Source organism: Marmota marmota, unplaced genomic scaffold (assembly GCF_001458135.2).
Source record: "Marmota marmota marmota unplaced genomic scaffold, marMar, whole genome shotgun sequence".
NCBI classification, from domain to species: Eukaryota; Metazoa; Chordata; class Mammalia; order Rodentia; family Sciuridae; genus Marmota; species Marmota marmota.
In genome coordinates this window covers 3,679,802-3,694,127 of record NW_025999990.1, presented here as the reverse complement: position 1 = coordinate 3,694,127, position 14,326 = coordinate 3,679,802, and the positions used below count along the sequence as shown (strand labels likewise).

The following is a 14,326-nucleotide window of genomic DNA, read 5'->3' as shown; positions in this document are numbered from 1 at the left end:
AATAAATATGCTCAATACATGTTTTTGTAGGAATTAAACCAAATTTAAAAATGTAAATATTTACATTGGCTCATTTTACTTAACAGTTATAGAAAATGGACTATCTAAGCAAGTTCCCATGTATATATGTATATATCTATTTATAGTGAATTTTTTTTCCATTGTATAGTTCTTGATAGTACTTTCAACTTTAAAACTTATTTAAACTCAACTCTAATTATAGAGTTATTTTATATTGAAGTGTATGTAACAACATGGATATGAGATAGCAAGGAAGAAAAAGAATTTCTGAAAATACGAAGTAGGCATAAAAATATTTATACCTTTTCCACAAATAAATCTTTAATGGAATATCTACATTTGCCTGAAAATGGCAAAAACAGAAGTAGAACCAGGGGAGCACATTCTGACTTGCAGCCATTACTATGTGCAACTATAAGCCATGTATTTACCATTAGACTAGAATGGACTCAAATGCCTGGCATAAAATCTATACTCTTGAATCCATTGTCTTGTAAAATAAAATCATACCAATCTCCATATAAATGTTGGGTGAAATTACTTCATAGACATTGGCATAAAACATTTTGCTTTAAGAATCATAACCAAAATTAGGTCATAATAATTTTAAGATATGTAACCTATAAGAGAAAGATATAGAAAAGACTCTAAAGAGGCAACAGTGTTATGGTTTCCTGTCATAATCAACTTATATACAAACATACCCTGAACTCATTATCAATAACTGGGTTTTGCTTATGCATTTAAAAACATCTCATTTAAATAGAAAAACTTAAGTTTAAAAGGAAATCTGAGTTCTCATTCATTCCTCTACTATTAATAAAGAGTTTTAAAAGCTGTCCTTTGAAAAGTCAATACAAACATTATTAAAAGGATGATCAAAACTAAAGGCATCAGAAATAATGTACAATTTTAGAATGTTATCTTTCTACTTAAACCAATAATATATATTGTTTTAATCTAAGGAAAGACATTTACATTGTGAACTTGTTTTCCCATCAGAAATTTAGAATTATAGTATCTACTTACCAACCCAATACAGTTGCTTAAAGCCACTTTAGTTGTACTACGTTGATCTTGCAAGTATCCTGTGTAATGACAGTTGTCTAAAAAATCATGTTTCCACTGGGGTCCATCTTTCCCCCAATATTCTACTGTAAAATGTTTGGACACAAAATTTGTATTGAGAGTCAAGTTTAGGTGAAAGTGCTTGCCATAGGCTGAAAGTTTAAAAAATAACTTAGATACTGCCTGCTGTGGATCAACAGGGTCCATACTCCGTCTTCTCCTTGAGTGTTTATCATTTTTCACAGTAAAGCTGAGAAAAGCTCCATTTTGATCAACCCTTATTGGAATAGTTAGCTGGTAGTGTTCAAGATAAGTCAGGAATTCCTCTTTGTAATCACAAGGCAGAGAATCCAGAAAAAACACATGGAAGAAAAGAAAATTTAACAGAACAAAGAAGCAGCAATATAAACAACTATGTCAGTTAAAACTATGCATCATTATTATATGTGAGGTATGGACCCAAAAATGTTATATTAAATAAAAATGAAAGAGTTAAAGTTTAAAATCTAAATATTAAGTTTTAACTATTTAATTCTTCAAAACAATATTATTTTGAAATTATTTGTGAAGGACTAGTTCTCTTTTTTAAATTTCATTTTTAAATTTAATTTTTTAAAACATGGATTCTAAGAACTAAATTCTATAAAAAGTATGAACGTTTTCCATGGAAATAAAAAGCAATGAAAAGTACACCTATGTAAAAAAAAAGAGTTTAGCTCAGACAAAATCTGTATTTGCAAGTTATTCTAAAAAATTTATATAGAATCTCTATAGCCTTGTAGAATCAGTGGGAATGTACAATGCTGTAGCCACTTTGGAAAACACTTTGATAGTTCCTCAAAATGTTAAACATGGAATCACAACATGATCTAGCAATTCTACTCCTAGGTACATACACAAGAGAAATGAAAACACATATCCACATAAAAACCTATATGTGAATGTTCATAGCAACATTATTCATAATAGCCAGAAGGGGAAATAACCCAGTTTTCTATCATTGATGAATAGATACACAGAATATGGTATATCCACATAATGAAATATCATTTTATAATAAAAGGAAAGCAGTATTGATACAAGTTATGACACATAATAACTGTCTTCATAATAAAAATTTCTTTTCTCACATTATAAAAACATTATGCTAAGTAAAAGGAGCCAATCACAAAAAACTGTATATTATGTGATCCATCTATATGGCACATCCAGAATAGGCAAATCTCTAGAAAGAGAAGTTCAGAATTAGAGGTTGTCTGGGACAGGGATAGGGATTGTTTGCAGCAAATTTGGGAGTGACTGCTAATGAGTATAGATTTTATTTTTAGAGTAATGGAATATTCTAAAACTGATTTGAATGATGGTGGTACAACCCTGAAAATACTAAAAACCATTAAATTGTATACTTAGGGTAGATTATATATGTGTATTACATTTCAATAAAACTATTTTTTTTTTAATTTGAAGGACTATTAAACATTTTTCGCATGGGATGTACTAAACATTATTTATCTACCTTCTTTTAATTTTTAACAAATTTTTTTTTCTAATATGGAGCTAAGTATAGAAACTGGTGCTTTATCAGAAATTTAAAATTATAGTATCTAATTACCAACCCAATATAGTTGAATGCTTTATCACTAAGCCAAACCCCAGCCCTCTACCTTCTTTTTAACACCTTCCTTCAGGTAGGTTTACCATTAAGGGAACACAAATGTCTATCTATTGCCTTACTGCCTATATATGGAGTTCATCCCACAAATACAAACTCCCATGAAACTATAACCAAATGGAAATAAATTGAAAGACACTGCCTATTTCACTTTTACAAATAAGAGTTTATAGTAAATGCTATGGGTCTGCTGATCTACTTTGAGATCCACAGTGTTTACATGTAGACTTTTAGACATGTGCAATTTGTAAATCTTGAAAATCTAATTCAATAGCACCAAAAAATGATTTGTTGCTAAGGATTCATAGGAGGAAAATCTGAAATGTGTACCTTTCAATAATTCTATAAGGAATAGACTGGTCCATGGAAAGCAAAATGACATTTACTTTGGGACCATTTTTGTTAAGATCATTTCTATGACATAAAGTTCAATCCCATAGATTAAAAATTTAAGGATTAGAATTTTAAAAATTTGAATTTATAATTCTAACACTTTTGCCCACATCTTAGACCTTAGATCAGAATTCTTCACTTTGGATAAGTATTTTTTCATGAATTAAAAGGGTTCTCTATCAGAATTTATCTGCTTTCTTCATCTTCCTTGGATTCTCTTTGAAAATGATCTTGACTACAAACCTTAGCAATGAATGAGCCTATTAAAACTTAGGATTCAGAAGCAGCAGCTTGGAGGTCTATCATTTACCAAGAAAGACTAGTCAACTCTAAAATTCACAGAAAATTAAACAGACTCTTAGTAGGACAACTTAGAACTTTAGAGCTCTTAATGTTTCTAAAACCAGCACCTAAATGACACAGTAGGCCTCTGTTCCTATCATTAGAGTCCCTGAGAAAGTGTTCACTCCAACTAAATATTCAGAATTTTTTCTTATCAAATTATTAGCAATATTTTTTGTCAAGTTTTTGTCAAGTTGCAAAAGCATGAGTCCTACCTTGAGAACTGTATGAAAGTCTGTGGTCGCTATGAAATTCCGATGAAGCCATGACAAGGCTCAAAATCCAGGTCAACGTCTTCCACACAATTTCCATAATTTAGAAAACTGGATGATTTTTGGAGGGCTACCTATGTGCTAAAGAGTCAACACCATACCAAAATCGAAGCATAACAATTTTATTTCTTTAAAACTTCTTTCAAGTTAGTTTTTAGATGTTCCACTGTTTAACAGGTTCTTTTTTCCAACATCCTGCACTTTCTTCTATATCTGGATTCATTTTCTCAATCCGAAATGAAAAAAATAATGATAGTAAAGATTTTCATAAGCAAAGCATTAGGCTGATTAGTTACTAAAGTATGGCCATTTTTTAACCTAGAAAAACAAAAAAAAATTAAGTTAACTGAAAAATATTCTGAATGGAGAGACCTTATACATTATTTAATGCTTGCCAAAGACATAACTGGAAAGTATTTTAATATAGTCAAATTAGACCATTGTTGTTCTTTATAGTCTAAATAAGCATTCACAAGATTAAATGCTGAATTGGAGATCTAAATGGTTAGCAGGATAATGTCACAGCTACCCAACAATCAAAGAATGAAACTGAAGAAGAATTATATTTTTTTTTAAACTTCGAAGATCACAATGAATGGGTACAGTGAGATAACCTCCTTTTCATAAAATAAAAAATAGACTGACTTCATATTCTAATTCATTATATGTATCTGACAAATAGTTTGTGATTCCATTCCTTAACAGGCTTTTTAAGCCCATTCCTATCCAGAGACTGCTGTGTTGCTTTATAAGGCACTTATCATTTATTCTGACAAAGCAGATCTACAAATACAGTGACATTTATCAGCTGTGTGTGAACACAAACTCAACTTCTAAAAAGGTGAACCAAACTTACTGTAACTCTTGACTTTATTTGCAGTCTTATATGACTTATAAGGCAATTCAAATAAGGCAATTCCAACTCTCTAAAATGTAACTGAAAAGAAAAGAAATTTTAAAACTTCACTTCAGGAATCACAACAGATTTGAAGTTCTATCTCATATATTTTACTTTTGACTAAAAACTCACTTAGAATCCATGTATTCACATTTTACTCAGAATACTAACACATTTGGGTCCCTGATTTTCTAGCACACAGCAGAGAAAATAAAATTTAGGAGAAAATAAACCGGGCACATGGCACCCACCTATAATCCCAGCATCTCAGGGAGGCTGAGGCAGAAAGATCTTGAGTTCAAAGCCAGCCTCAGCAACTTAGGAGGCCCTACACAACTTAGCAAGACCATTTCTCAAAATAAAATATAAAAAAGGCTAGGAATGTGACTCAGTGGTTAAACACTCCTGGGTTTAATCCCTGGTGCCATTTAAAAAGAAGAAGAAGAAGAAGAAAATAATCAAGGAACTAAAACCTACCTCACTAACACCAAAACAGTGACAAAATAGGACAGAAGACTACAAAGCAGTTATAAAATCCCAAAGTAATTCAGTTTGGGGTAGAGGCAAATCATTCTGAACATAGTTTAATAGTTTCCATTGTGTATAAAACTGTATTATTGCTCAATAACTGATTTTCATGATACTATTCCTACATCAGAAATAAAATGTTGAATTATTATTGTAATAAGACAAACTATTATTAATAAGATAGGGAAGAACACAAAAGATGCTAGGAAGATTTTTTATCCCAAATCCCTAATATATGGGATAGTAATTAATGCTTACTTCTTATTATATAATTTCTCATTTGAAAACAGAAAAGTAAATGAATTAATAATTAAATGAGTAGTGGTTAAAATAAAATCATTTTAGGCATCTAAAAATATCTATAGTTAACTGGAAAATTAACTTATGTGGAACACTTTATTCTCTATGTTGCTAGAAATATTGGTTCTTTAACATATAAAACAATCACAACTATATAAAATTCCTGACATCTGTCTCTACAAGTTATTAAACTGCTAAGCCTTGGGGAAACTAATTCATTAATCAACAAATATTGTCTTACTATATTTAAAAGATGATGTTATAACAACATCAGAATACAGAAAGGATTAAGGGATACGGAGAAGATTAAGATACAATCCTTGCCCTTGAGGAGCTCATAATCTAAAATAACAGAAGAGCTCAAAGCAGACTGATAAATGCCATAATGACATTATAAAAAGTTGTTATAGGCGATCAGATGAAGGAGATGACTTTTAAGACAGAGAATAATAGATTTAAAAAAAAAAAAAGCTTGTGAAAAAAGTAGTATTTGAAATAGGTCCTAAAAATGAACTAAATTTCACAAGTCAGATTATTGGAGGTAATCATTACAAATAGAAGAAATATATTCAGGAAAGTCCAGGTGGCAAGAGAAAAAAATGGAAATAGCAAATGGTATTAATAATAATATAAGTAGTAAATCTGGTTTCTGTGCAGAAGACTAATAGGTAATATCAGGTAAGGAAGTTAAAGGTCAGATCAAAAATAAGAAATTTAAAACACATGTTAACTTCTTTCAATCTTAACTCACAACAATTTTGTGACATAGATATTGTACCATGGTAGGGCAGACTCTGATGTCCTCAATGCTGACTTATGATATCCATACCCCCGTGGAATCCCCTACACCACCACTTTGAATAATTTAATTCTAACCAAGAGAATATATTCACATTGAGGGGATATCATTTCTTCGGTTAGATTACAAAAGATTCTTGCTTCCATTTTGCTAGCCAACTCTGTTTTTGTTAGTTTAAAGGAAGCTGCTGTATGAAGACCTAGAAGAAAGGAATTGAGAGCAGCTTCCAGATATCAGTAAGGAACCAAGGCCCACAGTCCAATAGTATGCAAGAGACTGAACCCTGCCCACTGTTATGTGAGCTTAGAAAGAGATTCTTCCCCAGTCAAGCCTCCTGTGGAAACTCCAATCTTTGCCAACGCTTTGATTGCAACCTCATGAGAAACCCTGAAGCAGAAGGCATTAAGTCACTTAGTTTGCGGTTAATTTGTTATACTGTAAATGATAACTAATACAGGCACCAATTTACAGATAAGGAAGTTGAAATTCACAGAGATCAGATTGCCAGAAAACAGGAGAGTCCAGATTCTCACACAAGTCTATCTGGCTTTAAAGCCCGATTTTCTGTATTGTCCCACACTTCCAGTTTGAGGTACTCTAGCTTAAACATTCAATAGTAGTTGTATACAACCAATGTCATATAAGATAGTCATAAATGGTATAGGTTAGTTAATGTGAGTAGTTTTTAGCAACTTTACATACAATTTTTCATCTCAAATTTACTTCTACAATGACTAAATCATACTTTTTAAAGTTTTTCATTTATAAAGAGATTAAGTCTAAGTCACATTATTATTCAATAACAATAGTGAAAAGAATCTATTTACATTGGTTTCCAATCTACTTACATACAGTATCTATCCTCTAACCATAACCATGAGATATTAAGATATAATTACTTCATTAAAATATTCACTCTTAGTATTTCAGTTGTTTTCAAATCACTAGAATGTCATAATATCTGACATTAAATGAACCCTTCATATACTTTAAAGTATTATCTTCCTTTAAAGAGGTATGTATAATTGGTATATGTGAATTGATTTTCTAGTAGAGGTTACAGATTTGTTCTGAATCACTCATCCCTTTTCTCCTGTTTCCCTGGACATTGAAACTAATAACAAACTTATAATCTAGTTGGCTAGATTAAGGGAACAACTATTTTTCCCTTTGTGAAATTCCTGCTCTTTTCAGCTGCAAGGGGGTCACCCTTACCCTTCCTAAAACTGTACTGTAAACACACAAGGTAATTAAGCCAGTAGCATTAAGAGAGAGGGAAACAAAAAATAATGTGTAACTATTTTGCCAGAAGTAGACTAACATGATTTAAGATTTTAGTAAAAAGGATATTGGTGCACAGAACGAATAGGAGCTCTGTAATTAAGCAAACGAGTTAAGGTCTTGGTTCCATGGCTAGCTACAGCATCTGGTACATGGGCACTCAATAAATTTGGGGGATTTTTCTCCTTCTCACTTTCTCCCTCCTTACTTTCTTGCAAGCCTTCAATGCTCAGTGAATGACCTTAACACTATTAGTTAGCTATAACTGACCTAAAATCAAAACTAACATATCTAACCAGTCTTAAATGAGTTAACCTACTTTCTAACACCTGCTGGGGAGGTTAATCTACACATCATAAACAAATATGTACAAGCTCTGACTTTCTGGATATGGTTTCCAATGTTCAGACTAACACAAAACACTAGACAATCATCCAGAAATCATAATACATTAACCCTAATAATGCAGAAGCATTATTAGGTTGTAGAAAGTACAAAGGCTTTGAGTCCTGGCTTGACTCCAAATTACAGACCTCTGTGGATTTGTCTTCACATCTGTAAAATCATGATAATGATATCTACTTTACAAAGGCTTGTTGAGAGAATGAATTAGGTTACAGCTGATGTAAAGTGCATACTTCACTTTAATGGCTAAATAAGCTTTAGCTCTCATTATATAGCATCATTTTTCAAAGGCCATCCTCAAAAAGTTTCATGTTCCTCTTTCCCCTAAAAAATGTGAAATAATTGGATATCATGATAAAGTCAATCAACTAGGATGAATTGTCTTTTAAAGAAAGAAAACAGTAAAAAACTTAGGTCATGATAACTGTACTCATAACTATTTTAATTTTGAAAACACTATCAAAACTTTATTTTACTTTGATTCATATATACTCTTTTACATCATTCAAATGCACCAACCAGTAAAGCTAAGGAATCTTTTACCTGCTTCCATGGATTAAATCTACAGTACCAAACCAGAAATAAGATCAAATAACTTGCTCTACAGTGATTGCCTCACTAGTCTGACCTGCTTGAAGGATATTACTTGACTTTTTCCTCTATTATCTTTACTTCCCAATCAAGTGATCTGGGATTAGCCAAGGTAATAATTTCCTCTCATGAACTATTATTATGGAGCTAATGAACATGTGTGACATCCTTCTTGACTTCTTTCATTCATCTTAACTCTGGTTATTTTATTCTGGAAGAAGCAACAATACCATGCAACTTTCAGGTATTTAATTTTCATAGTGAAAATCAACCTCTCATTCACTTTCCATTTATTCTTTCAACAAATATTTATCACCTTCTATATGCTAAGGATACCATTATGTTCTAAAGTATAAAGGTTTTCAGAAAATGTATAAACTTTGTGAGAACAATCTCCAAAAAATGGTGTTATTAACCACATGAATTACTCAAAATTTTATCTAGTAAGAAAAGCAAATAAACCAAAAGAAAAACACAAAACAAAATTTACCAAAATCAAGCCCTAAATTACATATAGTCTCAAACTTTTTTCCCAGATAACAAGGTAAATATATGTTATCTACATTATAATTTTTTCCCTAAAAAACAGAAACAAGGCTTTTTCTCTTGAGGTTAGCTCAAAATGTTGAGAATCAACTTTGTCCTTTGGTAGAACTAAGACAGTTGTCCACATCTACCCCTTCCTCCTTGCATCCCCATCACCACCAAATATTCCAAATATGCTATTAACTCTCCTTAATATGTTAACTCTCTTCATTGTGTCACTAACATCACAAACAGGACAAGATTTGACAGAGAGGCCCATCTTCAATTACTAGTAGCTACTAGTGGGTGATAAGGAAATGAAAAGGAAGTGGTAAGACTAGATAAGTGTAGAAATTAATCTTATAGGTACAAGGGAAGTATTTACAGTATTTCAGGTCTTACAGTTGGAAGGTTTTCCTCTTGGGAATCACAAAAATATTAATATAACTGCACAGATTTCATTTGCTGCCATTTGTAACAAATGAATTTGATTTGTTTGAACTCAATTTATTTGTCGTTCTTCAAAAATGTCAAACACCAATGATCATGTTTTAAGTGCAAAATTAATATAAACTGGACTGCAGCTAACAATTTGGTGAAACACAGAAAAACAAAATTAATTGTCTAATTTTCCGTCAATGACACCAGTTTTATACTACATTTCTTTCCCTGTCATGAATTCAAAGGACTACCATTCCCACGTCTTGAAGTTTCAGTCTAATCAACATAAGCTAAAAAGAGAGAGTGTCCAAAAAATCTGAAAATAAAAGAATATTTTGAAAATTATATTCAAGTGTCTTTTTTAAAGTTCCAAGCAATGGTTCAGTTTCCTTTTTTCCTTTCCCTGCTCTGTACCCCCCACCCCCATTCCACTTCATCCAGACAGAGGGTAACAGTCTGAGCTGCCCTGGTTGAGTTGATCCTAAAGTTAACATTCAGCAGCCCATTTCCAGACAGCAGCGCTAAATCTATTTGGATAAAACGCGTGTGACCCAGACAGTTGGCATTTGGCCCAAACGCGTTGCACCGGCAGCTCAAATAAAAACAAGAGTAAGAAACTCACTCTCTTGTTCCCTCTCAGTGCGCTTTCTCACCCTCTTGCTCTCTTTGCCTCTACTTTGCTCTCTTCTAACTAGGGAAGAAATTATCAAAGACAGAAATTGTAGCACTGATTATCAGAAAGAGGCTTTCCAATACTCCCTCCAGTACTCTTGCTCTCTCTCTCTCTCTGCAATCCCTGAACTTTGGTCCCATACACATGTATACAGACATACCCCGATAAACAAGGCTCCAGAGGGTTGAGTCTAGCACGTCCCAAGTGGCCAAAAGTAAATCAAAAACACACGCTTCCATCTCTTTGATTAGCCTATTAAGAGCTTAACATATCCTAAAGCATCAGGGCTACAGCTAGCACATTATTGCTACCCTCTGAGCCCAGGCATAAAATATGCACTTGTCTGAACACTTAAGACACTGACATGAAACTATAAAATGAAAAGGCTTTTCTTTAGGAAAACTGGAAATCAATTTAAAACACACACATCATTATTACTTTCTCCATCACTATTTGGTGAATAGTTAAAGGACCACAATAATTATAATCAAGTCTACTTGACAAAACATGTATATTCATATAGTAAACGTATTTTGCATGACAAAATACTTGCAAGTCCCAGAATTCTACAACGCCCCCAGACACTAGTCTAGAGTTAAAAAGATTTCTATCTGTAAAATGAGTTCAGTCAAGCTCACTCCTTGCCATAACACACACACACAAACACACACACACACACACACAGAGAGAGAGAGAGAGAGAGAGAGAGAGAGAGAGAGAGGTTTTCTAAGCGTTATTCGGAAGACAAGCAAAGCACAAGTTTTAAAAAAAAAAGGTTTCATTGAATATTGTGAAGTCTTCCTTACCGTTTTCATCTTCAAATTCTGATAAAAAGTAAGTTTCAAACAATAGACATTTGCACTGGACGACTCACGTACTCCCTCTCCTCTACTAACTTTTTTTTTTTTTTTTTTTTTTGCCTCCCCCCTCCCTTGCAAAGCCACACCAGCCAGTTATTCTGCAGCCAGAATAAAACCTTATAGTCTGGCTAACCAGGGCTTTAGAGAACGGACTTTCCGATTTGGCAGAAAAAGAGATGCCTTCAATACATCCAGGCTATCAACCTGAGATATGCCTTTGCAAACCCCCTTTCTCTTCCTCACCGCCCCCCGCCCTCCAAAAAAAGAAAGGCAAAAGAAAGAAAGGGGGAAAAGACTTATTGGGGGTGGAAGTGGTGCCTTCTCTTCCTGGACAGCTTAGTGCCTTTGCTATGCAAATAACATGTGCAGAGCATCAAAAGGTATCAGGAGAAAAGAAGACAAGAGGAGCAGGAAGGGCAGCAAAGTTTTGTTGAAGTAGCCCTAGATCTCACTACCGGCCCCCAGCCAACTTGAATTGGAGAAGAAAATTTTGGCAGCTTTTTCCTCAGAGGCAGAGCACACTGACGTCAGTCTGCAGATGTGCCTGGGCTGCGTCGGGTGCGCATGTGTCCTGGGTCGTCACGTGGAGGGGGAGGGGAAGTAGAGGTACAATCGGGGTAACAAACTACCAGCCATTCAGAAGGGCTTAGACAATGTCAACTTTTCCACCCTGTGAATGAGAGAAATTCTGGCCCCTCTAACCTCTCTCCCCTAACCCACTCCGCCTCTTTTCCTCCTCCTCTAACCTCTTTTAGAAATTCTAACCTAGTGTTTCTTGGAAAAAGGAAAGGGGGAGGCAGAGGATGAGTGATTTTAGATGAACTAATGTCACTGTAAAGATCTTCGGTGTTATTCACTATTTAAAAAAAAAATTCCTACAGTAAAAAAATGATAAAAGTTACACATAAACATTGCCTTTGAGGAAACACAGCAAACTTTAGATCCGTAGAGCAGACAGATTTCAAGACTCGGTAGCTACATGTGTTCAAAACGCCTGTGTTTTATATATACTAAAACAAGTAAGGTTACCACCAAAAAAGAAAGTAAACTAAGACCTGCACATTTTCCATCTGATTATCGACTTCAGGTTATGTAGGGCTTTAAAAGAAAAAAAAAAAAGGCAGGGAGGAGGGAGCGGGGGAAGAAAGAAGCTTGCATTATTTCCAGATGAGGGTGAGACTGGATGGTGTTTTAAAGTGCAACCAGGGAAAGCTACAAGTGTCTTTTTTTTTTTTTTTAGGTCAGTACTAAAATGAATGAAACTTCAATGACTGCCCAAATGAAAATAAACACGAAATCAGACTCCCTCCACCCCCCCCCAAAAAAAAGGTAAGGGGGGGAGAGACCCTGCTGAGATCTCAAGATAAACAAACAAAACCTCAGAACTGGTTCTTCAAGCTTTCAGATCTCTCCCTCCTACCCCCACCCCCATACACACCAGCTGCCAGTCCAGCCTTTAAAGATAAAATACCACTACAATGTAGCACTTTCACTTTCATTTGCTAGGAGAAAAACCCAGGCTTTAAACTGGGGAAGAAAATGCCCAATGTATTTTTCATGTCCTAAGGAAGCAAACAGTCTGGCACACAAATCAGAAAGAGGGAAAAAAAAAAAAAAAACACGTGAAAATAGCTCAGAACAAATGTTGCCTTTCAGTGGTGTGATCTGCTGCATCATTTATCCTCTCTACAGTGGAGTGCAGGGTAGGGAGCTGTTTTAAGAGTTTCCGAGGCTGGGGGGAGGGGAAAATTGACGCCTTGAAATTCCAGTCTTTAGTTAACGCCAAGTCAATTTCCGAAGGCCAGAACCAGCAAGGGGAATTGGACCGGAGGGAAGGGGAGAGGGAGGAGGACCTTTCTAAATACTGGCTCTTAAATTTCTAGCTCCTGCTAACATTATTGCCCATTTGATTTTTTTTTTTTCCTCTTCCTACGCCGGAGGTAGTAGGTGTAATTCTTTTGGTGAATCCATGAATAGTTGGCTAAAAGAAGGCATGAATCAGACTGAATATCCAATAACAAACAGTCAACCTTCTTTGAGGGTTGAAAGGGGAAAGCATCTGTCCACACAGCTAATAGTCTCATCTTGACCTTAATCAGTAGTATCTGGCTAAATGCCACATAAAACATAGGAATTTGTTCTGTGGTTGAAATCAACAATTTAATATAAAAATGGTTCATTGGTGTGTGTGTGTGTGTGTGTAAAATATGAGGTGGCTAAGTCTCATAATAATTTTAAATAGCAAAAATCATAAGAGTGAGCACAGAGCTGGTTTTGCATAGAATCACCTGTTAAACAGACAAACTAAACTTTCCTTAAATTTCCAAGAACTGGCAGTAGATCAGTGCAGCCAGCACAGAAAAATGAAGTTAGGGTGTCAGTAGTAATCATCTATATAAGCTACCTGAAAAGTTTTTACTTTCATATAAGATAAACTGCCCTAGGAAGTGGCAACAATTGTAAAGGAGCATATTCAGAGAAAGGAACTTTGGCTAATTACTTATTCAAAGAGTGCCATCCTGCGTCTAAACAGAGTAATGAAAAATTTCCAACAGATTCCTTGTCGCTACATGATTAAGAACTATAAGGATAAAAAATTATTAGTGTGAGTAATGATGATAATGTCAGTTTTATATATATGTGTGTATGTGAACACTTTAATTGTATTATAGAAAACTTCAAAGATATACAAAAGTAGGAAAAGTATAATGATCGCCAATGTAATCAGTATTGCTAAGTTGCTGAGGCTGTCTTTAAACTTGCAATCCTCCTGCCTCAGCTTCCTGCCTATAATCTTTTATCTGTTTTTCAAGTAAACTTTTGATTGGTGTAGAATATTCATTTAGAAAAAAATGGATAAATAAGTACATAGCTTGATGATAAGCGAGAATTCTAATGACATTTCACAAGGTGAACTTGACCATGTATCCATCATATTTTTAGTCTCTTTATATTTTTCATTTTATTTTAACCAGCTACTAAAAATTACATATATTTATGGTGTACAACATGATATATATGTATACATACATGGTGGAATGACTAAAACAAGCTATTTAGCATATGTATCACCTCACATATCGTTTTTTTGTGTGGTGAGAACACTAAAAATCTATTTTGCAATTTTCAAGTGTTCAGTATGTTGTTATTATCTATAATAACCCTGATGTACAATAGATCTCTTGAACTTAATTCTCTTAAGTGAAATTTCATATTCTTTAACCAACATCTCCTCAATCCCCCTACATCCCCTAAAA

The 14,326-nt window shown here is 34.0% G+C and overlaps 1 protein-coding gene across 1 annotated transcript in view; it reads right to left on the bottom strand.

Annotated features, from left to right (window-relative positions):
- Nucleotides 1–11,628, bottom strand: part of Adamts6 (ADAM metallopeptidase with thrombospondin type 1 motif 6) — a 284,670-nt gene extending 273,042 nt beyond the window's left edge. The window contains exons 1-4 of the mRNA XM_048806580.1: nt 11,016–11,628; nt 4,625–4,705; nt 3,712–4,086; nt 1,051–1,415 (exon numbers count right to left, since the gene is read on the bottom strand). Coding sequence (XP_048662537.1) covers nt 1,051–1,415; nt 3,712–3,808 — 462 coding nt within the window. The 5' untranslated portion in view covers nt 3,809–4,086; nt 4,625–4,705; nt 11,016–11,628. The remainder of the gene's footprint in view (nt 1–1,050; nt 1,416–3,711; nt 4,087–4,624; nt 4,706–11,015) is intronic.
- Nucleotides 11,629–14,326: the final 2,698 nt, after the last annotated feature.